Source organism: Anoplopoma fimbria, chromosome 6 (genome assembly GCF_027596085.1).
Source record: "Anoplopoma fimbria isolate UVic2021 breed Golden Eagle Sablefish chromosome 6, Afim_UVic_2022, whole genome shotgun sequence".
Taxonomy (NCBI): Eukaryota; Metazoa; Chordata; class Actinopteri; order Perciformes; family Anoplopomatidae; genus Anoplopoma; species Anoplopoma fimbria.
The window spans coordinates 13,893,582-13,917,935 of record NC_072454.1 but is presented as its reverse complement, the minus strand read 5'-3'; the positions used below and the strand labels follow the sequence as shown (position 1 = coordinate 13,917,935).

Genomic DNA, 24,354 nt, shown 5'->3' with positions numbered 1-24,354 from the left:
GGTTAGGTGTGGTGGATCTGTCATCCCAGCGGCTCAATAACACTGACCTCAGACCAGCTCTTCCAGGAAAAGCTGTCATTCGATCTTCAGGATCAGTTTTCCACTTTGTAGGTAGCCAGCCGTTCACAAAGAGGCATCTTTAACTACTTTAGCAAGACCACACAGTGTTTATGTGTGTGTGTGAGAGAGTGTGAGCAGCCACCCAGACTGGCTTTGTTGTCTGTCTAAATGGCTGTCTCCTTCCTTTTTACTCCTGTCCTGACTCAGTGTAAAACATCAGTCCATCCAGCAAAATGATTTCCAGGCTATTCTCAGAGATGGAGATCATTATTTCTGGCTTGGTTTGAGCCCGCTGGCTAATGTAGCGATAGGTAATGGCAGTGATAATGGAGCGGTTGAGAGGTATGTTTTACCTCACCCTCCCTCCTTTCCTTTCTGTTCTTCTCACACTTTTCTTCTATTGTCCAGCAGGTAGACAGCATGATGGATGGACGGGGCTTGGCTGTGTCCCTGTGCAAAGCGGCGCTATCGTACACCCAGCCGTTAGTTGATAGCGCCTGTAAGCGTTTGTCATGATCGATGCCGCTCAGCCCTGCTCCATCACTCAGCTTGACTGCCAATGAAAGGCTTGAACACACTCAGAGACACAAGTAGACATAATGGTAGGGGGAAATTAGGGTAAAACTGAGCTGGGAGAAAGGAGAGATTTTCTCCCTTCTTTCTTTGCCATGTTAACTCTTTCATTTGCTTCACGGGTGGCAGCAAAGCACGGAGCTAAATGTACGTATGTACTCATATGGGATTTTTAAGTCTACAAACACACATAGACATCATGAATCACTTACAGTGAAATAAGAGATGTGGGCAACAACTAGCTTTGTCTTGATACTGTGTGTGTGTGTGTGTGTGTGTGTGTGTGTGTGTGTGTGTGTGTGTGTGTGTGTGTGTGTGTGTGTGTGTGTGTGTGTGTGTGTGTGTGTGTGTGTGTGTGTCTGTCAGCCCTCATGTGGGCTTGATAAGTTCCACTGACATTGTGTTTTCTCTTGGTGGTTGTTGAGTGTTCCAGTCTGCGAGTGCTGTATGTTTCTCATTGGTTGGTGAGCTGTAGATGATTAGAGTGGAGTCCATCCATGAAATCCCATTTAGGTCCCATCGAAAAAGAGACAGTTTGTGGATGTGTGTGTATTGTGTATGTGCATGTGTGTATGTGTGTATTATGGGAGAGAGAGAGACAGAGGGTGTTATGCTAGCTGTATTTTTTAACATCAGAATAAATCACAAACCCTCTCCATATGGTCTCCTTTTCTCTCTTTCAGCACATATATAAGTGTAGAGGGTTGAATATATATATGAAGGCTCTGCTCTAACAGACTGTGGGGCCTGTTGGAAACAAGATAATGCTTCTTGATTACTTATTTCCTCAAGTCCATAAGAATGAATAGTGAAAGGGACACTGCAGAGGAAAGAGAGACTATAGTGAAGTGACATGCTGCTCTACGCAGTCATTTTCCTTGGCTCTTTGTTGCCTATTAGCTCTTGTGGACTTGTGTTGACATTAGCTTAAAAAAAAAATCTACAAAGAGAAAGATGCAATTGAATTATGCTGCATTTGGTATTAGTGCAGTGTTTGTTTTTAGGATTCTTTGTAGAGCCTATATTTAGGCCTAGAAGAGAGACAGAGAGACTTCTTTCTCTCATGGGTTTTTGTGTGAGAGTATTCTTAAAGCAGCCTGTTTAGTCCTCTCTTTATAAAAGCAGCAGTTTCTCCTTTCCCGCTTATCAAGTCCTCCTCCCACTGAGCTCATCCATCCCCCATCTCTGCCACAAAGGGACTAGAGAAACATCTTACACAATGTGGGTCTGTGCATGATAATATGTGGAACATGAATGAAGGATTTTATTTTTAAGACTGTGTTTTGACCTCCAGATGATAATGGTAATCATGATGATGACAGTGGTTGTGGTGTCTGGCTGCCTTGTCCAGGTTGCTGTATGGAGGCACAAATCATTGAGGGTAGACAGGATAGAGAGAGAAAGTGAAGGGAGACACAGCTAGCAGGCATGTTTATCATTTATTTTAGAGAGAAAGAAAGCATGATGTGAAGGTGTAGTGAGAGAAGGATAACGGGGGGGCGGGGGGATGAGGGTGAGAGGAAAGGCGCAGATACTCTTGACCGCACACAGAAACACTCAGTCACTCTCTCCAGGCCACACAAATATACACACATACATGCCTGTGTTTTGGCAAGCACCCAAAGGCCCTGGAGCCTCGATCCATACTCCTTCTCACCTCATTCTCTTTATGTTATCCCCCACTCTGAACACCTTCCCTCCTTTTTCATCTGCCTGACACTGCGGGTTTGTTGTCTTCTACAGTTCTCTGCACCTCAACCAAAAATATGTGTACACAAAAATGCAGCTTTTTAACATAGACAGGTTTTTTGGGGCCTTTATTCGCTCAAGACCTTTTTAAAATGGCCTTAATCAAGGGATAACTTCTACCTCTACCTATGTTTTCTAATGGTTTGTTTCAGCGTCCCCTCAGCTGTAGCTTCTCCAGGGGAAAAGGGCTAATGGCTTCATTTCTACACCCAGGTGTATCAATAACACTATACTTCCTACCCTACTTCCTTCTACCGACTGGTATCACATCACTCAAGTCTCACTCAAGTCTTGAGTCAACTGAGATTAATCCATGTCAAGTCAAGTCAAGTGTCTTTTAGTCAAGTCACATGTTTTAATAGAAACATTCTAAGTCCACATGTTTTTCAGATTTCTTACTACTGACATTTAAAATGCCATTACATTTGAACTTTTTGCATTAAAATCTGGGTTAAAGTTCTTTGTTTGTTAAGTTTTTTACCATAAACGTAGGCAAGTCTGATTCGACTCCTCGAAGTCTCAAGTCTAAACTATACAGCTCTGCTTATAGATACCTGTATTTTCTCAGGACATTTCGATTTCAAGTGAGCTGGTGCTTCTGTACCATAAATCAGTACTAATATGAACAGTTTATGAATCATTGCTCTGACACAGACATGACAAAATGTGAATGTGGACATACACAAACAATTTGTTTGGTTTGTTTATTTGAATGTATTGCTCCTTTATTTGCACTATATTGAGTCATTTGTTGATACATTTCCAAGTTCAGCCACTTCTCTCTCAAAGCCCACAGTTTATTTGAGTGGTTGTTTATGTGTTGGTCTACTTGTGGGTTTTTTACCGTGCAGGGAGGAAGAAAGTAGTTAGCAGTTAGTGGCAGCACACTGCCATTCTTTTAACAGCCCTCACACACCTCATTAACTCTCTTAATGAGTAAGTAATCAGACACATTCCCCCTATGTCTTTCTGTCTTTTCCTCCCTCTCTTAATGGAAGAATTAAATTAAGAGCATTTGGCAAGGATAAACATTTTCTTATCATGCAATCGAGTCAAGAAATCAAGAAAACAAACACTCTTTTTTTAGATACACAAACACTAAAATAAATGCACCTATGCTGGCACAGATTCAAGCACAATACAGGCACCTCTTTTCAGGATCAGCAGTTATTTATCAGTATGTAATCTAATCAAGCACAACTGAAAGCATTTAAAACAACGTTTTAAAAACAACAGGGATTCAGTGTTTTCTTAGCTTGAAAGATCCTGGCGAGCACTTTCAGGTCATTTTCTTTGCTCTTGAAATGCAAAAGCACTAAACCAGAAAGTTTCCAGTTTTGAGCACTTTTACTTGCAGTTTATGGATCAAATAATGATCTTGACTGTATTTTGGATTCAATACAGCAGTGTAAAACGTTTAACATTCATTCACTTTAATGAGTATTTTGAAGAACTGTTATTGAAAAAATTCTGCCTAAGTTTACCTTAGAAACAAAAAGAAACAAATCTCTAAACTTACATAACCAATACCAGAGTTAGTTTACCAAAAATGTACAAACAAAGACAGAAAAAGAAAAACAGTGTTAACAGAGAACAGTATGGGGGTCAATGCAGGAGAGACTTAAATAGCGATGTGTATTTCCCCTCGGTGAAACCTCTAAAACCAAGTTGTCAGAACATCAGATCATCCTGTCTGATTCATGATACACCATGTCAACCAACTGTGGAGGCAGAGGATATGAAATCTTTAAGGCATGAAAGAGGCAATTGTTTGTGTTTGCTTGTGCATGTTTTCATTTATTCATTAGAAGTTGTATATTACTTACCCACAAAATACCACACCGTGGAGCCTGAAGCCCTCAGGGTTTCAACCAGAAAATGCTGTTTGTTGTTAAGGTGGCTGAGCCATTGCAGCATCCGTAGGAACTCAGTTTACTTTCAGAAGTCAAAAGTTTGATTATCATACACGCTGCTTGTTTTTTGGGTGGGATTAGCATCTCATCAGCTACAGTAGGTATTTGTGTCATGCAGACGAGAATTGAAGTTGTGTACAGTATTAAGGCTGTATACTCAGATAGAGATCAGATGTTAATGATGTGAATCAGACAGGAACCAGACATTACCTTCAGTGTGCAGCTAATCTCCAGACCAGGCGCCTTGAGCTATGTCTGATAACATTGCTAATTATTCCAGATATAGACTCTGCAGGGATTCTTGTAAAAAGGCATATCAGTAGCTGAGTTTATTGTCAGAGTAATTTACACTAACTAAACGATACCATTGTTTTCAGAAGTAAAAACCTTAAAAAATCCTGACCGCAGCACTTCAGGGGCCGTAGTTCATACAGCGAGGACACGCCTGAAAACATGTGTGTTACCTCATCATTAGGGCTACAATGGGAATGAACTGTGAGCAACGTCACCTAAAGAGAGCCAGGCTACATTAATGAACTAACTGCCCGCTTCGAGGTATGTAGTGCATTAAGGTAAATCTATACCAGGTCTAGGCCGTTTGAACGCCAACTTAGCCACACTTTCGCTCACTCAGGCATCGGTTCCAACACCTGTGATGAAAAAGCACTGGCGGGCATGCTGTGTGTAGGAAATAAGGTAACTAAAAAGTTGAAGGTCCGACATCATTACAGCACTCTGTGAGAGGCCTGGACTGGGGCTGGAGGCTGCAGCCATGCCTCAGGATAGTCTTCATAGCATTGTAATGAGTGCATGGAGTCTGGGCAGTGGAAAGTGCTGCACAGCCTCTTAGGGTTTCCATGAATCCTTTCACCCTGAACAGAGCTGTGCAAGTGAAGTTTAGCCTGGAGGTTAGGTTCCTTTGGCCCTGCTTCTGACACTTAACTTTGTCTGCCCTCTGCTCCTGCAAAATCTGATGACTCTGAGGTTAGTTAAGCATGAAGCAACACACAGACTTTGCTAGACACTCAAAGGCAAAATTATTTGATGGAGAAATAAAGTACAAAGAGTCATTTCCTGCCATGCCAGTTTGATTGTAAACTACATTCGGGCGGCTGCTAAAGTGATGCACATAGCAGTATTTGCTGAAGGGCTTTTGATTTACTGTCATGACTTAGTGATAGAGACCATGGGGGCCAATATCCCTCTTTGTGGTGACTTTTCTCACATAATCATGTCTGTTTTTGAAGGGTTCAGTGCTTCCCTGGAAATCGGCTTCCAAACTAATCAGAAATGTCAAATATCTCGGAGCCAACACAGTCAGGGCTGAGCTTAGAAAACACCATTGAGGGGCAACCACAGACTATGTAAAATACAGTATGGTCTCCCACAGAAATGTCCCGTTTGCCGTTTTAAGAATGTGTAAATGCAGAAATGTAGCTTTGCTAAATTTAATATTGCTCTGGCTCCCATAGGCGTTGAACGCGTCGATAAATCCTTAAAGGACACAGAAGACTGCAGACTCCAAACCATGACCACTGTGATTATTTTGTTATATGTGACAGAGGAGTGAAAGAACCATGCAGAGGGAGAAAAGGCAATATAAGTAAATGAGAGAGAGGCAGACTTTCTGGCACGATGGATAGCATCATTTAGGGGTTGTCATAGCTCTTTTTCTTTTGGGCACACATTGTACCAGATCAGACATACAGTTATAAAGCGACCTCCCACGACCTTAGCATCTAATCCAATCAAACAGCACCATAAGTCGGAGCAATATAGATCACTCCAGCCAATCGTATTAAAGCGTGCTAATAGGATTATGGGGGTTTTAGTGTGCGGATTCCACCCTAGAGCTTTCATTTTACTACTTACACACAAAGCATTGTATTGATATTGTCAAAGCCTTTCTGCCTCATCTTGTTTTCCAGATTCTCATGCCTGTCGCCATCTTTCTGTTTCTTCCTCTCCTTACAGCTACTGTAGCTTCTGGCGCTACAACAATGCTGTCCTAGCACAGGAATCGGTTATCATTTCTTTTTGAAACCCGGGATTGAACTCACACAGTCAGACACACACAGAAAAGACATACCGCACAGAGAAGTTTCTAACAGTGTGTCTGCAATACGGCACTATGGCGTCTCTGTGGGTGTTAGTGTGTTTGTTGCAGGAAGGTGAGGAGAAGGTGAAAGGACTAATTAGTTATCAGATAGAATGCTGGGCCAGGTAGACCAAAAGCATTCCTCATGCATGGAGCCGACTTGATAAGAGGCACCAATATAGCCCCGGTGCTAAACTGACTCAGCTTTCAACTCTGCACTTAGGCTGTTTTGCCAAGAAAACAACAAAGGAGCTAGAGGGAGCACAACTGTTCTGGCTCGCATGCTTGCAAGTTAGGAGACATAAAGGTGGTTTGATGTTCGGGATATGATCCTGGGTAATATGGCAGACTGACAGAATAGATAGATTATTGTTGTGTAATTGCCTAAATTGCCTGCTAACTGTGTTGCCAGAATGTTTCCGTGACAGCAGATGTTATGCAGATCTGCAAAGGAAATAACACTGAACCTCAGATGATAAAATTAGAATGTGCCATTAGATGGAATATTTATGTTCTCTTTGAAAACAAGCCTGCGTCGTGTGTGTTTCTTTTGCACATCTGTACATGCACGTTTTGTGAGTTGGGAATAACCGACAGATAAAGCTGTTGTCTGAACTACGGAAATGTGATGCCATTAAGATAATTAAGCATATCATTTGTTAGTTTATCCAAAGTATAAAGGTAATCATTTTATGGCCATTCCCACTTAGTGGGTATGTCATGTTAAATACACAGCCATCTTCTGATGGGACTGTAAAGATGGTGCAAGACCCAACAAGTTTCAGTCGACTGCGAACTTACAGCTTGATCTCTATAGGACTTTTACTGTGGACATGCATTCATGTTCAATGAAATACTGAACTGTGCATGTTCAAACAAAATGCCTCATTTTTTGTTTTGGTCAAAGTTTAACAGTTGCCTTGGATTTAATATAGTCAAACAATAAAAAGCAAACACACAAATTCCATTTCTGACTGTGCTGTATTTGGCCTGCAGAGCGCTGCTTTAATTTCTGCTTCACCATAAAAGGCACAACCACCCATTCATTAGATAGATTGCACAACACAATGGCTGTGGTGTTTTTTGCTCCCCCTCTTTTGTATCCAGTTTTAATAACTTATGAACAATATTAATTCCAAGGAAAATTCTGGGAAGGATGACCCAATGGGGACATTGTATGAGACCGATGTGTGTCGCCGGAGTCTTGGGAACGCATTTTAACATTACCCCATGGGGTTTTATAAGTGTAGATACTTGTTGTGTGCGTCATGGGAATGCCCAATGTGGTGTGCATTATCATTAAATAAATAGAAGTCATCAGTCTCATGCAGAACAGTTGTGTTGTGTAGTTTTATAGATTGTGGTGTTGGGCTTCAGCCTCTCTATGGGCGACCATAAGTACTCTGTTTACGTCTATCTGAGCTGTGGGAGCCCTCCGTGTGTGTGTGTTTCAAGACAGGAGCCTCTCTGGCAGCCCCCTACAGTTTCCCTGTGTGGTGTGTGTGTGTGTGTGTGTGTGTATGTATGTGTGTGTGTGTATGTGTGTGTGTAGAAGAGGGGCAGAGGCTTTCTGAATGAGGTTAGCTCACCATTTAAACGACAGACAAAAGACTCTACTAATTAAAACTATGGCTACTTTTGTTTCACTCACTCTCTTTCCCTCCTCTCCTCTCTGACCCTCCCCTCCCTCACTCTCTTACTTTCCACACACATGCACTTTTCAAATGTCTAATTTGTACCCACCGTTAAGCGCTGGACACACACACTCAGCCTAATAGTAAAGATAACTGTTCTTTGTGCCGCATCGTCCTAATGAGTCCTCCCTAAAGGATCAGCGAGGACCCCTCATTGGTCGCTGCCTTGCTGCCTGTTTGTTCGGTCTGTGCGCAGGCAGCGAGTTGGGATTTGCACACCAGAGCATGGTCAAGGCATAGAGAGCACATTATAGCATGAAAGAACACTGAATAATACAGCCACTATAAAATAACCACTCCATTGTGAGTATGACTCTCAATACAGTACCACACCTAAGGGGTGTTGGCACACATTGGAGAGAAAATAAACATTTACATTAGCTTTATGTTTTGCACCAATGAGATTGGTAAAAGACGCAGTGACACTGAATAAAGTGTGAATTCTGCTGGTTGAAAAGCATGCTTTAAACACCGGGAGTCAACCATTTACATAGGAAATTGAGTCCCTATTTTTTATTCCACTTTTTTAAAGACCACACATCCTGCACAACCAAACAAACAAACCATGCCATCCTCAAGGGTAAGTTTTGTGTAACTAATGCATACTTACTGTCTCTGCAGAGATCTGAGCGAGAACTTCATCCAGTCCATCCCCAGAAAAGCATTCAGAGGAGCTACGGACATCAAAAACCTGTGAGTACTTCGCTGCGCTGCAACTAATGATAATGTTCATTATTGATGAATGATTGGTTTATAGAATGTCAGCAAATATTTAAAAAAGGCCATCATACGTTTCTAGGACCCATGATGATGTCTTACAATGTTTTTGGTGTCCGTCAGTTCAAAAACCAAAGATATTCAGTTTATAGAAGTCTAAGAAAATCTGAAAAAAATTCACATAGGAGAAGAAGAAAGTCGATTTTTGTTAATTGATGAACTGGCTTTCAGCTTTTGATGTAGTGCTAGTTGATACCTCGATGAAATCAGTGATAATAGATCATTGAAGAATGAATCAAGGTTATCCAGAGTCAAGCAAATCACACTAAAAGCTAATGTAAGAGGCAGCAGAAATGTGTCCTTAATTCCAGCATTTTCACTTAAGTTGAGTATTTGGCCCTCGCAAAAGTCAAACAATATGTGCGAATTGGTGTGAGTGTGTGTGAATGTCCAGTGGATTGACTAAAATTGAGCAGCCTAACTGCCTCACACACACAAGCAGCTCTCCAAAGATTATAGCAACAGCGATTTACATCTCTTTACCAGATTACGTTCACATTCAAACAGGGACACGTAGATTTATGAGGTGTATCGAAGCAGATAAACAATCAGTGAAGTCCCACTTTGCTTCTCTTCTTGGGGGTTACATCAGCTGAGGTGACTAAAGCAGTATTGATTTACCATACTCCATCAGTGTACTTCTTACTGTATCAGTGATTACAAATACCCCACAGGGAGACAGAAATATTGTGTATGTGTCTAATGTAACAAAGCCTCTCTCTGTCTCTCTCTCCTATGTGCTCTGCAGTCAGCTGGATAAAAACCACATCAGCTGCATCGAGGATGGAGCCTTCAGAGCTCTGAGAGGTTTGGAAGTGCTGTAAGTATCTGAAGTGATGCCATTCATCCAAAAGAAACTATGACTCATTCCAGTAAAGAACAAAGTTAAATGAAGACAGTGTTTTTCCCTGCTGATTATTATAACTAATATATACACATAGCACAGACCTTTAATTAGTACGGCCTTGGTTATTGTGCCACAATACCCCCAGTGGGCCTCGTGAGGGGGCCTTCATCATGGAGACCAAGCTCCATTAACTCATTGTTCCACCCAGTTGACAGCAGCGTTCCCCTCCATCACATTAACACCCCCTCCCAGCCCCCTAACCCCACCCACTCCTCCATCTCCATCTACACCCTATCCAGCCCTGGGCAGGCCATCTGACAAGGGAGTTCCAACCGTCTTGATCAAAAATCCCATTCAAGTGAGCATTCCACCCCGGGCGCAGTGGTGACCATGTTATGTAGTTTTTAAACATTCAATTAATCATCCCTTGTCAGAAATCATAATCACAGGCCTCTGTAAGAGCCCTCCACCTGAAACAATGTAGACTGACTGTGCAGTCCTGGGGACAAAGGCACTTTGACAGCCTTGTTATTTTTATGGTTAAAGACTGTGTCGTGCATGTGTGTTTGTGAGGGTTTTTTAGGGGGTGGGGAGACAAAAGAAATAACATTAAAGGCTGCCTTCATGGCGTGGATGGATTGCAGATGTAGTGATAGGTTTGGCATAATGGTGTAAGAGGGGATGGGGGGGCTGCTTTGGTGGGGGTCTGTATGTATACGTTTTATGGGGGAGGAGGACAGGTTGTGTTCAAAGAGGGAGCAGCTTGAAATATGGTGGAGGGTTATTAGGCTGATTGAAATGACCTGATTCTCCCGCTGCAGCTGATGCCCAGGGTTCGACGGTGTGTGCATACGTGTGCATTGTATGTTTCTCGAACTAGTAGTTGGGGTGTTTGTGATCATGCTTTTATGCGCATGCATGTGTGTATATTTGCATGCAGGACTGTATGTGTGCGTGGGAGGTGCGAGGGCTTCCCATCTGCGTGGATTAAGGTGTTATATTCCCAGTGGGATGCCACAAAGAGAGACAGAGAGAAAAGAGAAAGAGAGGGGGCTGGGATGGATTTAAAAAGATGCAACGGAAGCGGACGGCCGCAATAACACTTTTTGAAGTATAAATATAAAATTTCTCCCCTCCACTGACAACGTGACTTTGTTCGCTCTTTTGTTTTCACAGAACGCTGAACAACAACAACATCAGCAGCATACCCGTCTCCAGCTTCAACCACATGCCCAAGCTACGAACCTTGTGAGTCACACCTATCCCACCACAATGCTCTTTACCTCCCTGGATGAAAATCCAGGGAGGTAATGATAGAATGATAAAATGATAAAATAAAACTATATATCACTAGCATGTACGCACAGAGAAAGTGCTAAAATCCCATATGATCTCAATGGGAGTAGATGGGTTCTGTCATTCCAGGCAGTGTTGGGGGGCAGCCATAACCACAGAGCACCACAGAAGGGTCTGTAGCAATGCCAGGGGCCATTATCCCCTCCATCTAAACACACACACAACAACAACTGGCCTGAAAATAGTCCCAAAAGCTCATTGTGTATTGTGCATTGTATGTGATTACTAAATCTGAAATTATGTACAAATTAAATCAATTATGCCTGCTGAGAACTCTCAGAGCCGTGACTGAGCTGCTCTTGCGGTGGCTTTTTGGGCTTCCTCACTCCCAGTGGGGTTATATTAAATAGCTTTTCTGTTTGTGTGTGTGCACTATGCATCTATGCACACAAGTTTGCAAGTAAGCATACGTGCTCCAGAGGTCCACCGCACCACAGTCAGAGTTATTCTGGACAGTCACAGCATACCAGGAATGCCGTGTTTGGAGTATTGGGTTTAGAAAACACCTCTTTACTGTTCCTCTTTTTTCCGAATGTGCCATTTACAATCATCCATGTAGCGTATCATTTAGTGTGTTTCGCCACAGGGATTGAATGTGATGAGTTCTCAGAAAGAATAAGCCATTTCTATGCTATTTGTGTCCTCAGCTGGTGGTATTTTCGATAGCAAAATTGGCAGAGAAGACCTTTTAAATGCTTACAATTGTTTCTCTCTTTTTACAGCCGTCTCCACTCAAACAATCTGAACTGTGACTGTCACTTGGCCTGGTTGGCCCAGTGGCTCAGACAGAGGCCTACAATTGGTCTATTCACCCAGTGTACTGGCCCTACTGAGCTCAGAGGACTCAATGTGGCAGAGGTACAGAAACACGAATTCAGCTGCTCAGGTAAGACTTGTGGAGAAGAATATTGTGTATCATATTGTCTATTGTTTATTAAGTCATCTACATGTTCAGTGGATAGGATAAGTTAGTTCAAGCATCTTAAAAAAGGGATGAAAGGGCAATCTTTTTTGGGAACTTTGATCAAATCATTCATTCCAAAAACTCCCTGTCTGACCAAGTATATATTCCCACCCCTCCACTCCCATTGTGTGTTTGTGCCAGTGTATTCACCTGGCGGCCACCTGACAGCTCCTCTGCCCTCAAGCAACCTCATAGCTCTCCTCTGGCCCTTTCATGTGTCTCCAGCTTTCAGAAGTTGGCAGGAAAATGCCATGACATATATATATAAAAAACACTGCTGGAGAAAAGGCTTCCCCCATTCACAGTAGTAGCCCTCTCCTCAGTCTTCATTTTTTCATGGCCTCTCACCTGCTTGCGAAGGATTATTATGCTTTGAACTTTCTATCTTGCTATGTGTGTATGTGTGAGAGAGAGAGCATGTGCGATTTGTGAGGGGGTTATCATATCAGTACAATGGAAAAACAGCATGAGAACCTCCACTCCCCACAAGGCCATCTCACTCTCAACACCAGCTGCGAGGATGGTTTGTGTCTACGTTTGTGTTATTTGTGGGTTTGTCCCCCTCTCTCTCTCGCTCTCTCTCTCTCTCTCCATGGGTTGTGATTTTTACGCAGCCATACGGCGTGACAGCACAGATCATTAACTATTCATCGCCCAGGGAAAGAGACTCAAAGCGTGGGAGTGTAACGATTCCAGATAGGAAAGGGGAGCAGTGGGTGTCAGGGAAAACTTTATGATCTGGTAGGACAAAGATACAGAAAGTTGAGGTTTTGCGTGATAGGGAGTTGCAGTTCATGTAGCATGATGATATTGGCCTCCATCATGTGAGAATTTTATTCGTGTGTAGTTTTTTTATTGAGGAAAGCTGTTTGATTGTAGATTGATTGGTTCTCTGTGAGTCTCATTAGCGAATACTCATTCATATACTATGGACAAAATAAACAGGATGAAAACAAAATCTATTTCTGCTTCTCTGTGAATAAATACACAGACATTTATTTATGCAAACATGTGCACACGCAAACACACCCAGTTTCTTCTTCAGTGGATGACTGACCAGAAGTTGAACTCCCAGGGAAGGACTCATTAGGGACTGGCTCGCTGGCACACACATACACACACATACTGTATACTTGTGCATGTAGTTTGTGCTGTGACCAGGCCAGGCCACCTGCGGGGGATTTGGGGCGGGGTGGCGCTCTGTTCGACGAGAGGAAGTGGAAAAAAGAGAGGCATGTTCTTGTTGTGAGAGGCAGGAGAAGGAAAATGGGGTACAGTTTGTTGGTATTTGTTGCAAAATAGGATAAAATCTTAAGGGCTCTCGGTATCATGACTCACTGACCATCACTCCCATTATTCAGCTGGAAAGCGTAACGATTTTTTTGGTTGGTAATGAGCAGAGTAATACATTTAATATTTCACTTTGAGGCCTCACATCATATTGTTCCAGGCAGTTGTTTCTCATCAATCTAAAAATCACATTAGAGTTGAACAATCCAAAACCTAAATCAAGGGCTCATTATTTTCAGCTTTAGTTTTTAAGCAATGCATTTTTACACTCTATCTACTATAATGATTAAAAGTAGCAAATGGCAGATTGAAAATAAATACTAAATCCATGTGAAAATTTGATTTAAAAAAATAACATTTGCAGAGCAAACACTTTTACTTAATTTTTTCATTTGGGCCCTGGTACACGACCAGCCACTCATTTGTGTTTTTGCTCCATTTTTCTCTTAACTTAGTGTTACCAGAGGCAGTTTCTGAACTTTTCTCACCTCAAAAGGATCCTGTTTAGGCTAAAAAGGTGAACAGCAGACTTAAAATGTGGGTGAAAACAGGTATCTCTTTGAGAAAAACAGTAAAACATGATGGGCCAAATATCGCTGCCAATCCATTTTCATCTAAATTACTCATAATCCTCTGACTCTAGTTTACATTAGAGTGACTTAAGTTTGTCTGAATGGCCTTTCGCTGTGATTTTATTGAGCAAAACGGTTAGATATAAACCCTCTTAATCATTTACATAGAGGTAACTAAAATTGTGCCAATTTGCGGTTATATGACATAAAATGAATGACTATTAGGCTGAATTACTGCTCGCAGGGAATAGTAAGTGGCATAATAATATTGTGTTTAAACTGAGCAATGAGTAATGAATTGCTTGAGGGGAGGAAGAAAATTCAAGTCCTAAAGTTGGAAATGGGGAAGAAAAAAGTGTATAAAGAGGGAAAAAGATGAGGGAACTGGTGAACCCAACTGTTATGCTAAAAGGGAATGTGAGAAAAAATGACAAATGGAAAGCATCCAATGATAACATTATGAAATGATGGGAGAAATGAGCTGGAGTGAGGTTAAATGTAAGGACTCGTGAGCAAATGGATAGCAGGTAATGGGTTGTGGTGACAGTCATTGGCAGAGATATGGGAGTGAAGAGGCTGAAAATGAGGATGCTAAGCGCAGTGAGGGAGAGCATAAAGCCAGAGGAGGGGGAGTAATAGAAAGGTGGAAGGAAATAAAACCAGGGAAATGGGACGGGAATACTGTGGAAGAGACGGGTGATGGGAAAGAGATAATGGGGAAAACAGCAGAAGGATGAACCGGGGACGAGCGTACATCAAACAGACTCACCTCAAGTATACCTGTCAGAGAGCTGTCATTGTTAAGGCCGCTCCAGCTGTGCACTGCACTCTCCCTGATCCCAGGCCTGTCAAATATGCCATGTTAGATCAGGAGGGAGTTCTTCTCTGCCCTACACCTGATCCCAGATCTGTCAAAGCTCTGCCATCCCAGATCACAGGGCCTCAGATCACGTGGGCTGAGCGTCTGTCTGTGTGAGTGTTGATTCACGCTCTTGATGCTATTTGTTATGTTTACCTGATTCCCAGATCTGTCAGAGTATCCAGTCCCTTTAGGTAATTGATTATGATTTGGCCGGATAAATGAAGTCGGACCTTATACATTGGTCCAAAAGTTAGAGCCATTAATTTAATGGTAAAGAATAACGTCTGGCAGTGATCTCTCTCTCTCTGTTTTAGGGAGTTGAGTTTTTTAGCACTGTACTTACTCTGTCACTGACTTTCACCATCACTCACTCTGTCTTCCTCTCCCTGAATATCTATCCCCACTTCACTCCCTCTTGCCAACATTTTCCACACAAGCTGAGCGATAGATAGGAAGGTAATCAAATATTCATGGTTTGAAACTCGGATTAGTAATGCTGTGTAAATGAGGCCATTTAAAAGTCTGTTTTATTCATTTTATCTGGGTTAGGCTTACATACACACACACACACACACACACATATCACACATACCAAACACGCTGAACTGGCAGTGCAAGCACCCGCTCTTCAACATATCGTTGACAGTGCCGCAGCTATTTGAACAGGTATCTAGAGACAGCGTGATGGGTTGTGTGCTGTGTATGCAAATTGAAAAGTTGAAGTGTTTTAGAACAAATGGAAGTGAAGAGGTGGGGGGTTGTAAAGCTGAATGTGCAGAATGGCATCAATTCCACCCGGAGAGAGCAGACTCAGGAGGAAAATTTGCGGAGAGATCAATGGATGTTATTGGGAGGCCTTCAATTGCCGCTCCAACTCTATTATTCATGTCTTTCTTCTCCTCTCAATATACTGTGGCACTCCTTTGATAGATAACCTAGTTTCTTGCCCATTGATTCTCAAGGATGTACGTCTTTACAATAAAGTCAAGAGTTGGATATTTCATATATTTTTCTCAATGTCAAAACATCCCTGGGAATGTGTGTTCATTAGCTATTCAGTTTATAAAGCACAAAGGGTTGATGACATGAGCAGCAACCGAAGAGCTTGAGCTCCACATGAGTGCTGTAGCTGCTCCATGTCAGCGCATGAATCCCCCGGCAAACCCTCTCACCCTGTAATCCTGCTGAGAGTCATGCTGCTCTCATTGAAACCAACCAAATCCACCTGTGCTCACACACCTGTAGGAGCTGCATATTCCTCTCTTCTCATCATATCTTCCTCCCTTTTCACCTCTCATGTATTTTTTTTCTCTTTCTTACTTGTTTCTTCAGGTCACCAGGAATCCTCCAGCTTTCAGCCGTGCAGCATCGGTGTGGGCTCCTGCCCTGCCATGTGCACCTGCAGCAACAACATTGTGGACTGTAGAGGGAAAGGTCTCACTGCCATCCCAGCCAACCTGCCCGACACCATGGCTGAGATGTAAGCACAATACCTGTTTTTTTAAATGCAAAACTCCACAATCAACATTTATATAATGCTCAACAGCTCAGTGTAAATCTGATTTTGGTCAGATTTGGTCCAGTAGATGACCCTCAGAACTAGATAACTGTCTGGATCTGTCATATTTAGGAAGCTTATATTCTTCAGCTCAGTGCAACCTGTAGCAAACCTACAGGACATAGACGTAGGGACATCCATAGCTGCATTGTTCTTTGAAACACGGCATGCCAGGCATTTATTTGAGTGTGCGCATTCAAGTTGTGCATGTGTTTCCATATGTATTTGTATGTGTGTTCATGCAGGGGTTTATAAGGCTGAGAGGATTTAAACATGTATGTTTTATGTACATATGCTGTTTTAGCTTGCTTTTCTCACCATGCATCACCTAGCAGCAAGACATCCATCCATTTGCTGTACACTGAGGGAGACACAGCCTTAGAGCAGACTTTAGACTGAGGCCGCGTGCTCTTATCAGCTCCGAATGCTGTGAACCAAATAAGAGCGCTTCGCTGACATCCCTTCCTCAGTTTATCAGTCCTCCAACATCTGTCTGGGCATTAACTGTTTATGGCCCACATGCTATCAGCCTACCGTAATTCCTGGGAATGCACGGCTAGACTTTTCAAGGTAGTGCTTTTACTCTCTTTATCAGATATTAAATGCCCCCGGCAGAAGTCTTCATGAAATGGTACGGCAACGCTGTGATTTATGTACGGTGAGCGAAAGGGAGGATGAAGGGAGAAAGCCAGCGGTTGTGTTCCATGTTATTCCAAGGAGCATGTGTGTAGTTAGGAGGACAGAGCAAGTTTCTAGGTCTCCTTCTCCCCATGAGGTCTGTTTATAAATACCCAGTTATATGGAAGTCACAGATCCCATGTTCCCCAACAACCCTGACCCATTTCTAGTGCAGTGGTGTGCTCAATTTCCTAATTTGGACATGCTGTCCACACTTCTGTATGTTCTTGTCTAATTGAATGACCCCCCAAGAAATATTTAGATATTTTAAACCATTTAATAGTATTCACACATGCTGCGCATTGACTTTTGTGATGCTAATTATTCAGCCTCACTTTTGCCTCTCAGTGTCTGCCATGTTTTATGGTTTGTAGACCTCTTCGGCATGCCCTTCAGTTGTAATGTTCCACAAGTGGAGTATCTCGTAGAGTGATGTGATCTATGGGCCCTGTAACCAGCGAGCAGCACTAATGGGAGAACAGGGAGGCTGAAAGATAGCTCTACGGTGCACAGGTTTTATAGACAGTAGATTCTCTCGGCACAGCAGATCAGTAAAGACATTTTATAAGTCTCCCTGCCCTTCACATCTAATTGGTGCTTAACTGCACCCGCTAATAAACTCTACTATGTTCTAATTCATCGTTTACAAGACCTGGGTGAAACATTGGCTCATATCATGCACATTCCTCCTGCCCTGCCCATCAGAGCCTTACCTTACAAGTTATATTCCCACAATGCACTTTCTCCTCCTCTCTTGATTTTTTTTCTGGTTTTCCCGGCTTTGAGGAGGCAGATCAGCGATGAAGGAGTAAAAAGGGATGGGGGGGCTCCGCTCAGTAATTTGGTGCAGCAGGTTTGATCTGTGCTTGAAGTTCATTATAAAATCAGTTTCAATTACAGCAAGGCGGGCTGCTGGGTATCAAGGCCAGCCTAATGCCTAGTTAATGAGGCACTCTGAAACTCACATACACACACAAACACACACATGCTGCTCTCATTATGTACAAATCGGAGAACTGCAACCTCCCTGCCCTGCTCTCCCCTAATGAATGCCAGTGTTGTGTTTATGGCTGTGGGGATGTGAGCTGGTTTCTGTACTCCTCTCTAGTGAGACCAGGCCCAGTTTGCCTAAACACTACCACAACAGATTACTATGCAGTGCACCATAGTCTCTGTCTGCAATGACTGAACTCTGCCATAAAAATCCCCCCCCCCTCATCTGCTGCTGCGGTCCTGCCATCCATTTCTGACTAACGCACGCACTGGGTGAATACCCAAAGGCATAATGTGTTTCCCCTTAATGAAAAACATGCTCAGACCCTAATGAAAAGGATGAGGACCATTGATTGGGCTCACACAAACACCAGCTCACAGACAGACACACATTAAAATGTTCTACCTGACAAATTGGATGGAAACCATTGATTGTCTTTCCAAAGGCGACTGTGAGAGATTGTTTCTTTTTTTCTGTGCCAATTGGAAAAAGCAGCTCCTTTGTTGAGGGGCTTAAGTCGCTTGCACATATTGATCGGAGAAGAGCGACAACGCATACGCTAAAAAGTTGTCAGACAGCATTGTGTGCCCTTGTCTAGCTCGAAGGGTTTTGTCGTATGATGACACACACCGGAGCACCGCAACATGTAGACGCTGAAACACATGCAAACAGCACGTAGAGTGCCAGACTGATTTGGACTAGTCAGACAGACTGGTTGATGAGAGGAGGCGCTAAAGCCACTTGGCCCAGCACTCTGCCGCATGGTGAGGGCAGAAGAACCACAGCGCTGTCACTCGGCTGTAAATCCATGGACAGATTGGAACAGGCAGACAAAAACAGACAGAGGGAGCATGTACACCGCAGGAATCTGTGGTCTTGAATCACTGCTATCCTAAGAATGTCAATTATGATCCTATATCGCTCCATAAATGTAGACCACTCCTTTGAAGGGGAAAGAGATCGTGATTGAAAAATTTGGAAACTCAAAACTGTTAAGTGCCTGTGGCAAGCGTCTAACAAAACATTTACCCCCCACGAATAGACATAAACATAGCAATGCAGGAGGCCTAAGAGGCATGTAATAAATCTGACATGTCTCTAATAGAATAATTAAATCATGTGGAAATGGTCCAGAGCCAAGAAATCACTTTTTAAAGAGTGATGGTTAAGTCTATCAACAACGCTCTGTTGTCAAAGAGTTTTGCAGATTTTCATTAAATATTTTTCATTTCCCTGTGGAGACAAATGGCATTTTAAAGATCTTTAGATTCCAGCGTAGCCTCTGGACTACCACACCTCGCACTGGCCCATGCCTCCTGTTCTGCAGCCAGTTCCACTGCTGGGAGGCAGCATGGTAGGACAACCAGACAAGCACACAGCTGGCGCCCTCTGGGTCCTGCTAAGCCTTGTTAAGGACGGTTTTAAAAGCTGCGAAGTGACCTGCAGATAAACAGCCCTCTGCCAGAGACACCAGGGAGCTGGGTCCTAAGTAGCAGCCGGCCTGAAACACACAGACATGCATGCCCACACTAATGGGGTTTAGTGACCATCTGAGACTGATTAGAGTCTGGACTGTTCTGTTCTAAATGACCAAATGTATGTTTGTCTGTATGTTCATTTCAATTTTTTTTACGTTTTGTATGGTGAGATTTTGTCAGGCATTTTTCTTCAGCAGCTCTTAGGCTCTCTGTAAAAAAGTAAATTAAAAAGAAGTCATATTTCACCACGCTGCAAAGGTTTCAGTGGACACTTTGCAGGCACCCAGAGGATAAAGACCGATTTCACAAGAACAAGTGAGATCATTATTGATTTCACAATCTCATATGAGAACATAAGTGCTGGAAACTGTAAATATTATACTAAGAAGAAATATTACTTTTAGTCGAAGGCCTTAACACCCTAACACAAACCAGGAAGGAGCCATTTCCCCTCCAGTCCTTTTCCACAGCACTTTAGTATTCAGACTGTTTATTGGTTCTGAGGATGTTATGACTCCAACATGCCTGGACCTATTACAGCTGGGGAATAGATCTCCGCTAATATAATCAGGCCAATCACCAAGGGTCAGAGTTAAATGGGTGGATTTCTTAACTGTGTAACTATGGAGAAGTGTTGTTTGGTTAACTGACGGTATCTCCTCTCCTCTTTACTCCTCTTTTCTCCTCTTTACTCCACTTTTCTCCTCTTTTTTCCTCTTCTTTCTAGACGTCTGGAGCAGAATGGGATTAAGTCTGTTCCTCCTGGAGCCTTCTCTCCCTACAAGAAACTGCGTAGGATGTAAGTACATCAGTACACTCACCTCAGAGCTAAATAATACAGTTGAGAATAAGAAGTTGAGGGCTGGAAAAAGAAGCGACAATTTGCAGTCTTTTTATTCTATTATTAAGGAGTATGTATTTATTTTGTCTGAGCCTAAAGAACAAACTTGTTCTTAGACTCGGGGTGGCATGGAACGCAAACACTCAGATGCTACATGAGCATAATCACAGCTCTCATGTTTCATTGCTGCACACTGGTATTCCCCTGGCTAGTGTTGTGTCCAGTCAGTGTGTGTGTGTTTTGTGCCTTCGTGGGCAAACTGTAAACTGCGGCTGGGATGATGATGAGGAGATGGAGAGTGTGCTGGAAAGAGGGCTGAAGCTTCGCTCTCTCTGGGAGTGAACAGTGACAGGCTGGTAGTTGAGTGTTTTTTTTACTCGTTGAGCCAGCTGTCCGGTCACCCAGCCAGTACACACCAGTCGGCCAAACCCATAACTACAACACCACCAGGCCTGACCGACATAGCAGCAGGGAGACGGAGGAAACGGAAGGTCACCGAGTTTCTCTGCCATTCTTAAAGGACTCATCACTGTTTTATCATTTAACTGCAGGGACAATTTGAAGTTCAAATGAGGTGAATAGAGAGCAGGAGACACACTCAAGACACTAGTATCTTATTATAGCACCAAATCTCAAGCGAAATTAATATTTATTTGTTTTAACTTTTTTTCATTATATTATGTTGACAAATATTGTGAATCATGTGGTCCAGTTCAGATTTCTATGTAAGGAAAAACAGAATATATAAATTTGTAAGTTTGAAAAATATTTGCTACAAACTTTTATGGTTTTAAAAACAAATATAATTTTAAAAACAAATATAATTGATATATATATTATACATCAATTATATTTGCAAAAAATATATATATGTATATTTGCAAAATATTTATATTTCACAAATTTATCATATAAAAACATGAAAATGTACTCTTGTTAGAATAAATTGGCATTGAGCAACTGATATCTCATTTTTGTTAACCTGAACATAATCCCAGAGGAAATTCACGATTATTGTTTACAAAAATAAATTTTATTTAATTTATAAATACATTTTCTGTCTTTACATTTACAAAATATGCGAACCTTGTGGAGTAAATCAGGCATTTCAGGGTTCCACATTTAGTAAGGTGAAACTATCTAAGTTAAAAAACACCAACAACTGAGTCAGAAACTCTTGTCTTTTAAGAAAAATAGTAGTCTGCAATATTATTATATAAAGAGATTACTTTTCACCCTTTTCAGTAAATATGATAATAACTTTTGTGGTTTTCATAGAACATGTACAAACTGGGTTAAATGGTAGTGAGATTTTGTGTTGCATTTGGTCTTCCAAACAGACATGACCTGCTACTGTTGCTGCTGCTGGTTCTGCATTTAGCAACAACAATACATGGCCGCATGTCTGTGTTGACCCTCAGCGCCTCTGTTGATTCAGCTGGCTATGAGCCCTCACTGGTCCGTCCTGTCCAACACCCTCAGTACACACTGTGTGTAGACATCATCGATACATCATGATGAATATGTTTATTCTCCTGGGTCAGGCTCTGCAGATGTTCACATGTATGTTTTATGTTAAGTGGTAGGTTTTTCTGGCATGTTATTTATGGAAAATAGTAACATAATATATGATTGTACGGCCCCATTAGGTATGTTACAGTTATTTACAGGTGTTTGTGTGTGTGTGTATTTGTTTGTTTATTTGTGGAGGTATGTGTTCAATGCCTCTCCTGACCCTGCGTGTCCTCCTCTCCCAGTAAATGCCAACCACACACATTCTCTTTCACCTTGTCCCAGTTTGGATGACCTACACATGAACCGCTCCTTAAGACAGGGATGCAGTAACAGCCCCCACACACCGACACATACACAAACAGTCCAGTGTCTGAGTTTATAGACACACACCAGTGCAGATGTTGGCTCCTTCGCCACGTTTTCGTTTCCAGGAAACCTCAGTCCTTCTTCTTTGCAAGAAGACAAATGGGTACTTATTTAACTGTTACCCCCAAATGAGAAAATATCCCTCTTCTTCACCACATGATGATTTTCCTTCAAAGGTATCCAGTCGACTGGAGTTCAGTCCACATACTCCATTAACTCTCTCTCTCTCCATCTGTCTTTCTGTCCCACTGTTCCTCATTTACTGTTGCATTTACTCAGGCACACACACACACAGACATATAAACACATAGACACACAGGCTTAGTGGTTATCCTGTGGGGAGAGGCCTGTGGATCCTATTAACAACGGCTATGTTCAGAGGCAGTTTACTGTATTTCGCTTTGGATTTCGGCCCTGCACCCCATTTTTACCCGCACACACTCACTGTGATACAACCCAGGGCCGGTTGTTAGGCCACAAATAATACAAGTAAATGTTTTGATTGGCTACGAGAGTCTAGCCTGCTGCATTTCTTCAAATCCCTTGAAGGGACACACCATCAAAAAATGGGAGAGAGCTGGAACTCCTCTTCATCCTGCTCACACTACATTTGCTTCCTACTTGCTTGCCAGCAACAAGCAGGGCCCTTACACCCAGCCCACCTTCCTATGAGGGTGCCACCCAGGTGACAGTTTGGTCAAACCTCCCACAGAACCTCAATTTATTTTAATAATTCATGGGCCTTCTTCTTCAATGCAGAGACCTGAGCAACAACCAGATCTCAGAGATAGCTCCTGATGCCTTCCAGGGTCTGCGCTCCCTCAACTCCCTGTAAGTTCCCCAAGCCGACTTTGTGCATGTGTATGTGCATAAATATCCATCCTGTTGTCATTTCCCGTGTCTTAAGCAAGTGTGTGTTTTGATTTCCCAGTGTGCTGTATGGAAATAAGATTACTGACCTGCCCAAGGGGGTGTTTGACGGCCTCTACGCCCTGCAACTGCTGTAAGTAGAACACACACACACACACACACACACACACACACACACACACACACACACACACACACACACACACACACACACACACACACACACACACACACACACACACAGAAACACACACACACTGATACTCTGCAGACATATATTGAATACCAGGCATCTTTTACTCCCACTCAGGAAGGAGTCATAACCTTCAAATAAACTTTGTACCTGTTCATAGTTTTCTAGATGGAATACATAATGAATGAATACATAAAGAAACTCTGACAAGCTGCTTCCCTCCTTCCTCCTCCCTCCCTCTTTGTTTCCTTTTCTTCCCTCTTCTCTCAGGTTGCTGAATGCCAATAAGATACACTGTGTTCGTGCCAACGCCTTCCAGGACCTGCAGAATCTCTCGCTGCTATCGCTCTACGACAACAAGATCCAAACCCTTGCCAAGGGCACCTTCACTTCACTACGAGCCATACAGACCCTGTGAGTCAAACACACACACGAGCACGTAAACATGCTGCTCTACACGCTTGACACATACTGAGCCGTCACCATAAAACATGAGCCAACACAGGGGTTGTTTACTCGCACAGGAACCGAATCACGAGGTAGAGAGGAGAGTGCATCTATCATCTTCACAAACAGGCGGACACACACAGCTTCTGCGGCCAGATCTAGATCAAAAACAGCACACACCGCGCCCACTCTTTCCACCAACGTTACCCACACAGCACCAATTCAGTCTAAATGAATGTTTTTTTGTGTTCTGATAAACAAGGCAAATCACACGCTGTTATCAATACGGACCCCACACCGTGGTGCTTACCATGTCTGATAGACAGTGCATGAGATTATCATCCATGTGCAAGACACCTGTTGAAGATGATGGATAAATTCGCCCCTTGGCTCACCACACACACGCATATGCACACACACACACACACACACACACACACACACACACACACACACACACACACACACACACACACACACACACACACACACACACACATACATACATAGAGGGCACTGAGTTTAAGGCTCTCAGTCTAAAACAAGCTTCCTGTTTTGCCTACATTCTGGAGAAGGGGTAAAAATACATGTAGAGCCTTCCCCCATGACAGCACACACTCCTAAAACTGAAGTAATGTGAGAGATATTGATTCATTTGG

General features: G+C 42.7%; 1 protein-coding gene across 2 annotated transcripts in view; it reads left to right on the top strand.

Annotated features, from left to right (window-relative positions):
- Positions 1 to 24,354, top strand: part of slit1a (slit homolog 1a (Drosophila)) — an 84,035-nt gene that overhangs the window by 38,268 nt on the left and 21,413 nt on the right. For both annotated transcript variants that reach the window (XM_054599707.1, XM_054599708.1), the window contains exons 5-13: positions 8,709 to 8,780; positions 9,613 to 9,684; positions 10,888 to 10,959; positions 11,790 to 11,953; positions 16,088 to 16,235; positions 20,191 to 20,262; positions 22,945 to 23,016; positions 23,117 to 23,188; positions 23,519 to 23,662. In XM_054599707.1, coding sequence (XP_054455682.1) covers positions 8,709 to 8,780; positions 9,613 to 9,684; positions 10,888 to 10,959; positions 11,790 to 11,953; positions 16,088 to 16,235; positions 20,191 to 20,262; positions 22,945 to 23,016; positions 23,117 to 23,188; positions 23,519 to 23,662 — 888 coding nt within the window. The remainder of the gene's footprint in view (positions 1 to 8,708; positions 8,781 to 9,612; positions 9,685 to 10,887; positions 10,960 to 11,789; positions 11,954 to 16,087; positions 16,236 to 20,190; positions 20,263 to 22,944; positions 23,017 to 23,116; positions 23,189 to 23,518; positions 23,663 to 24,354) is intronic.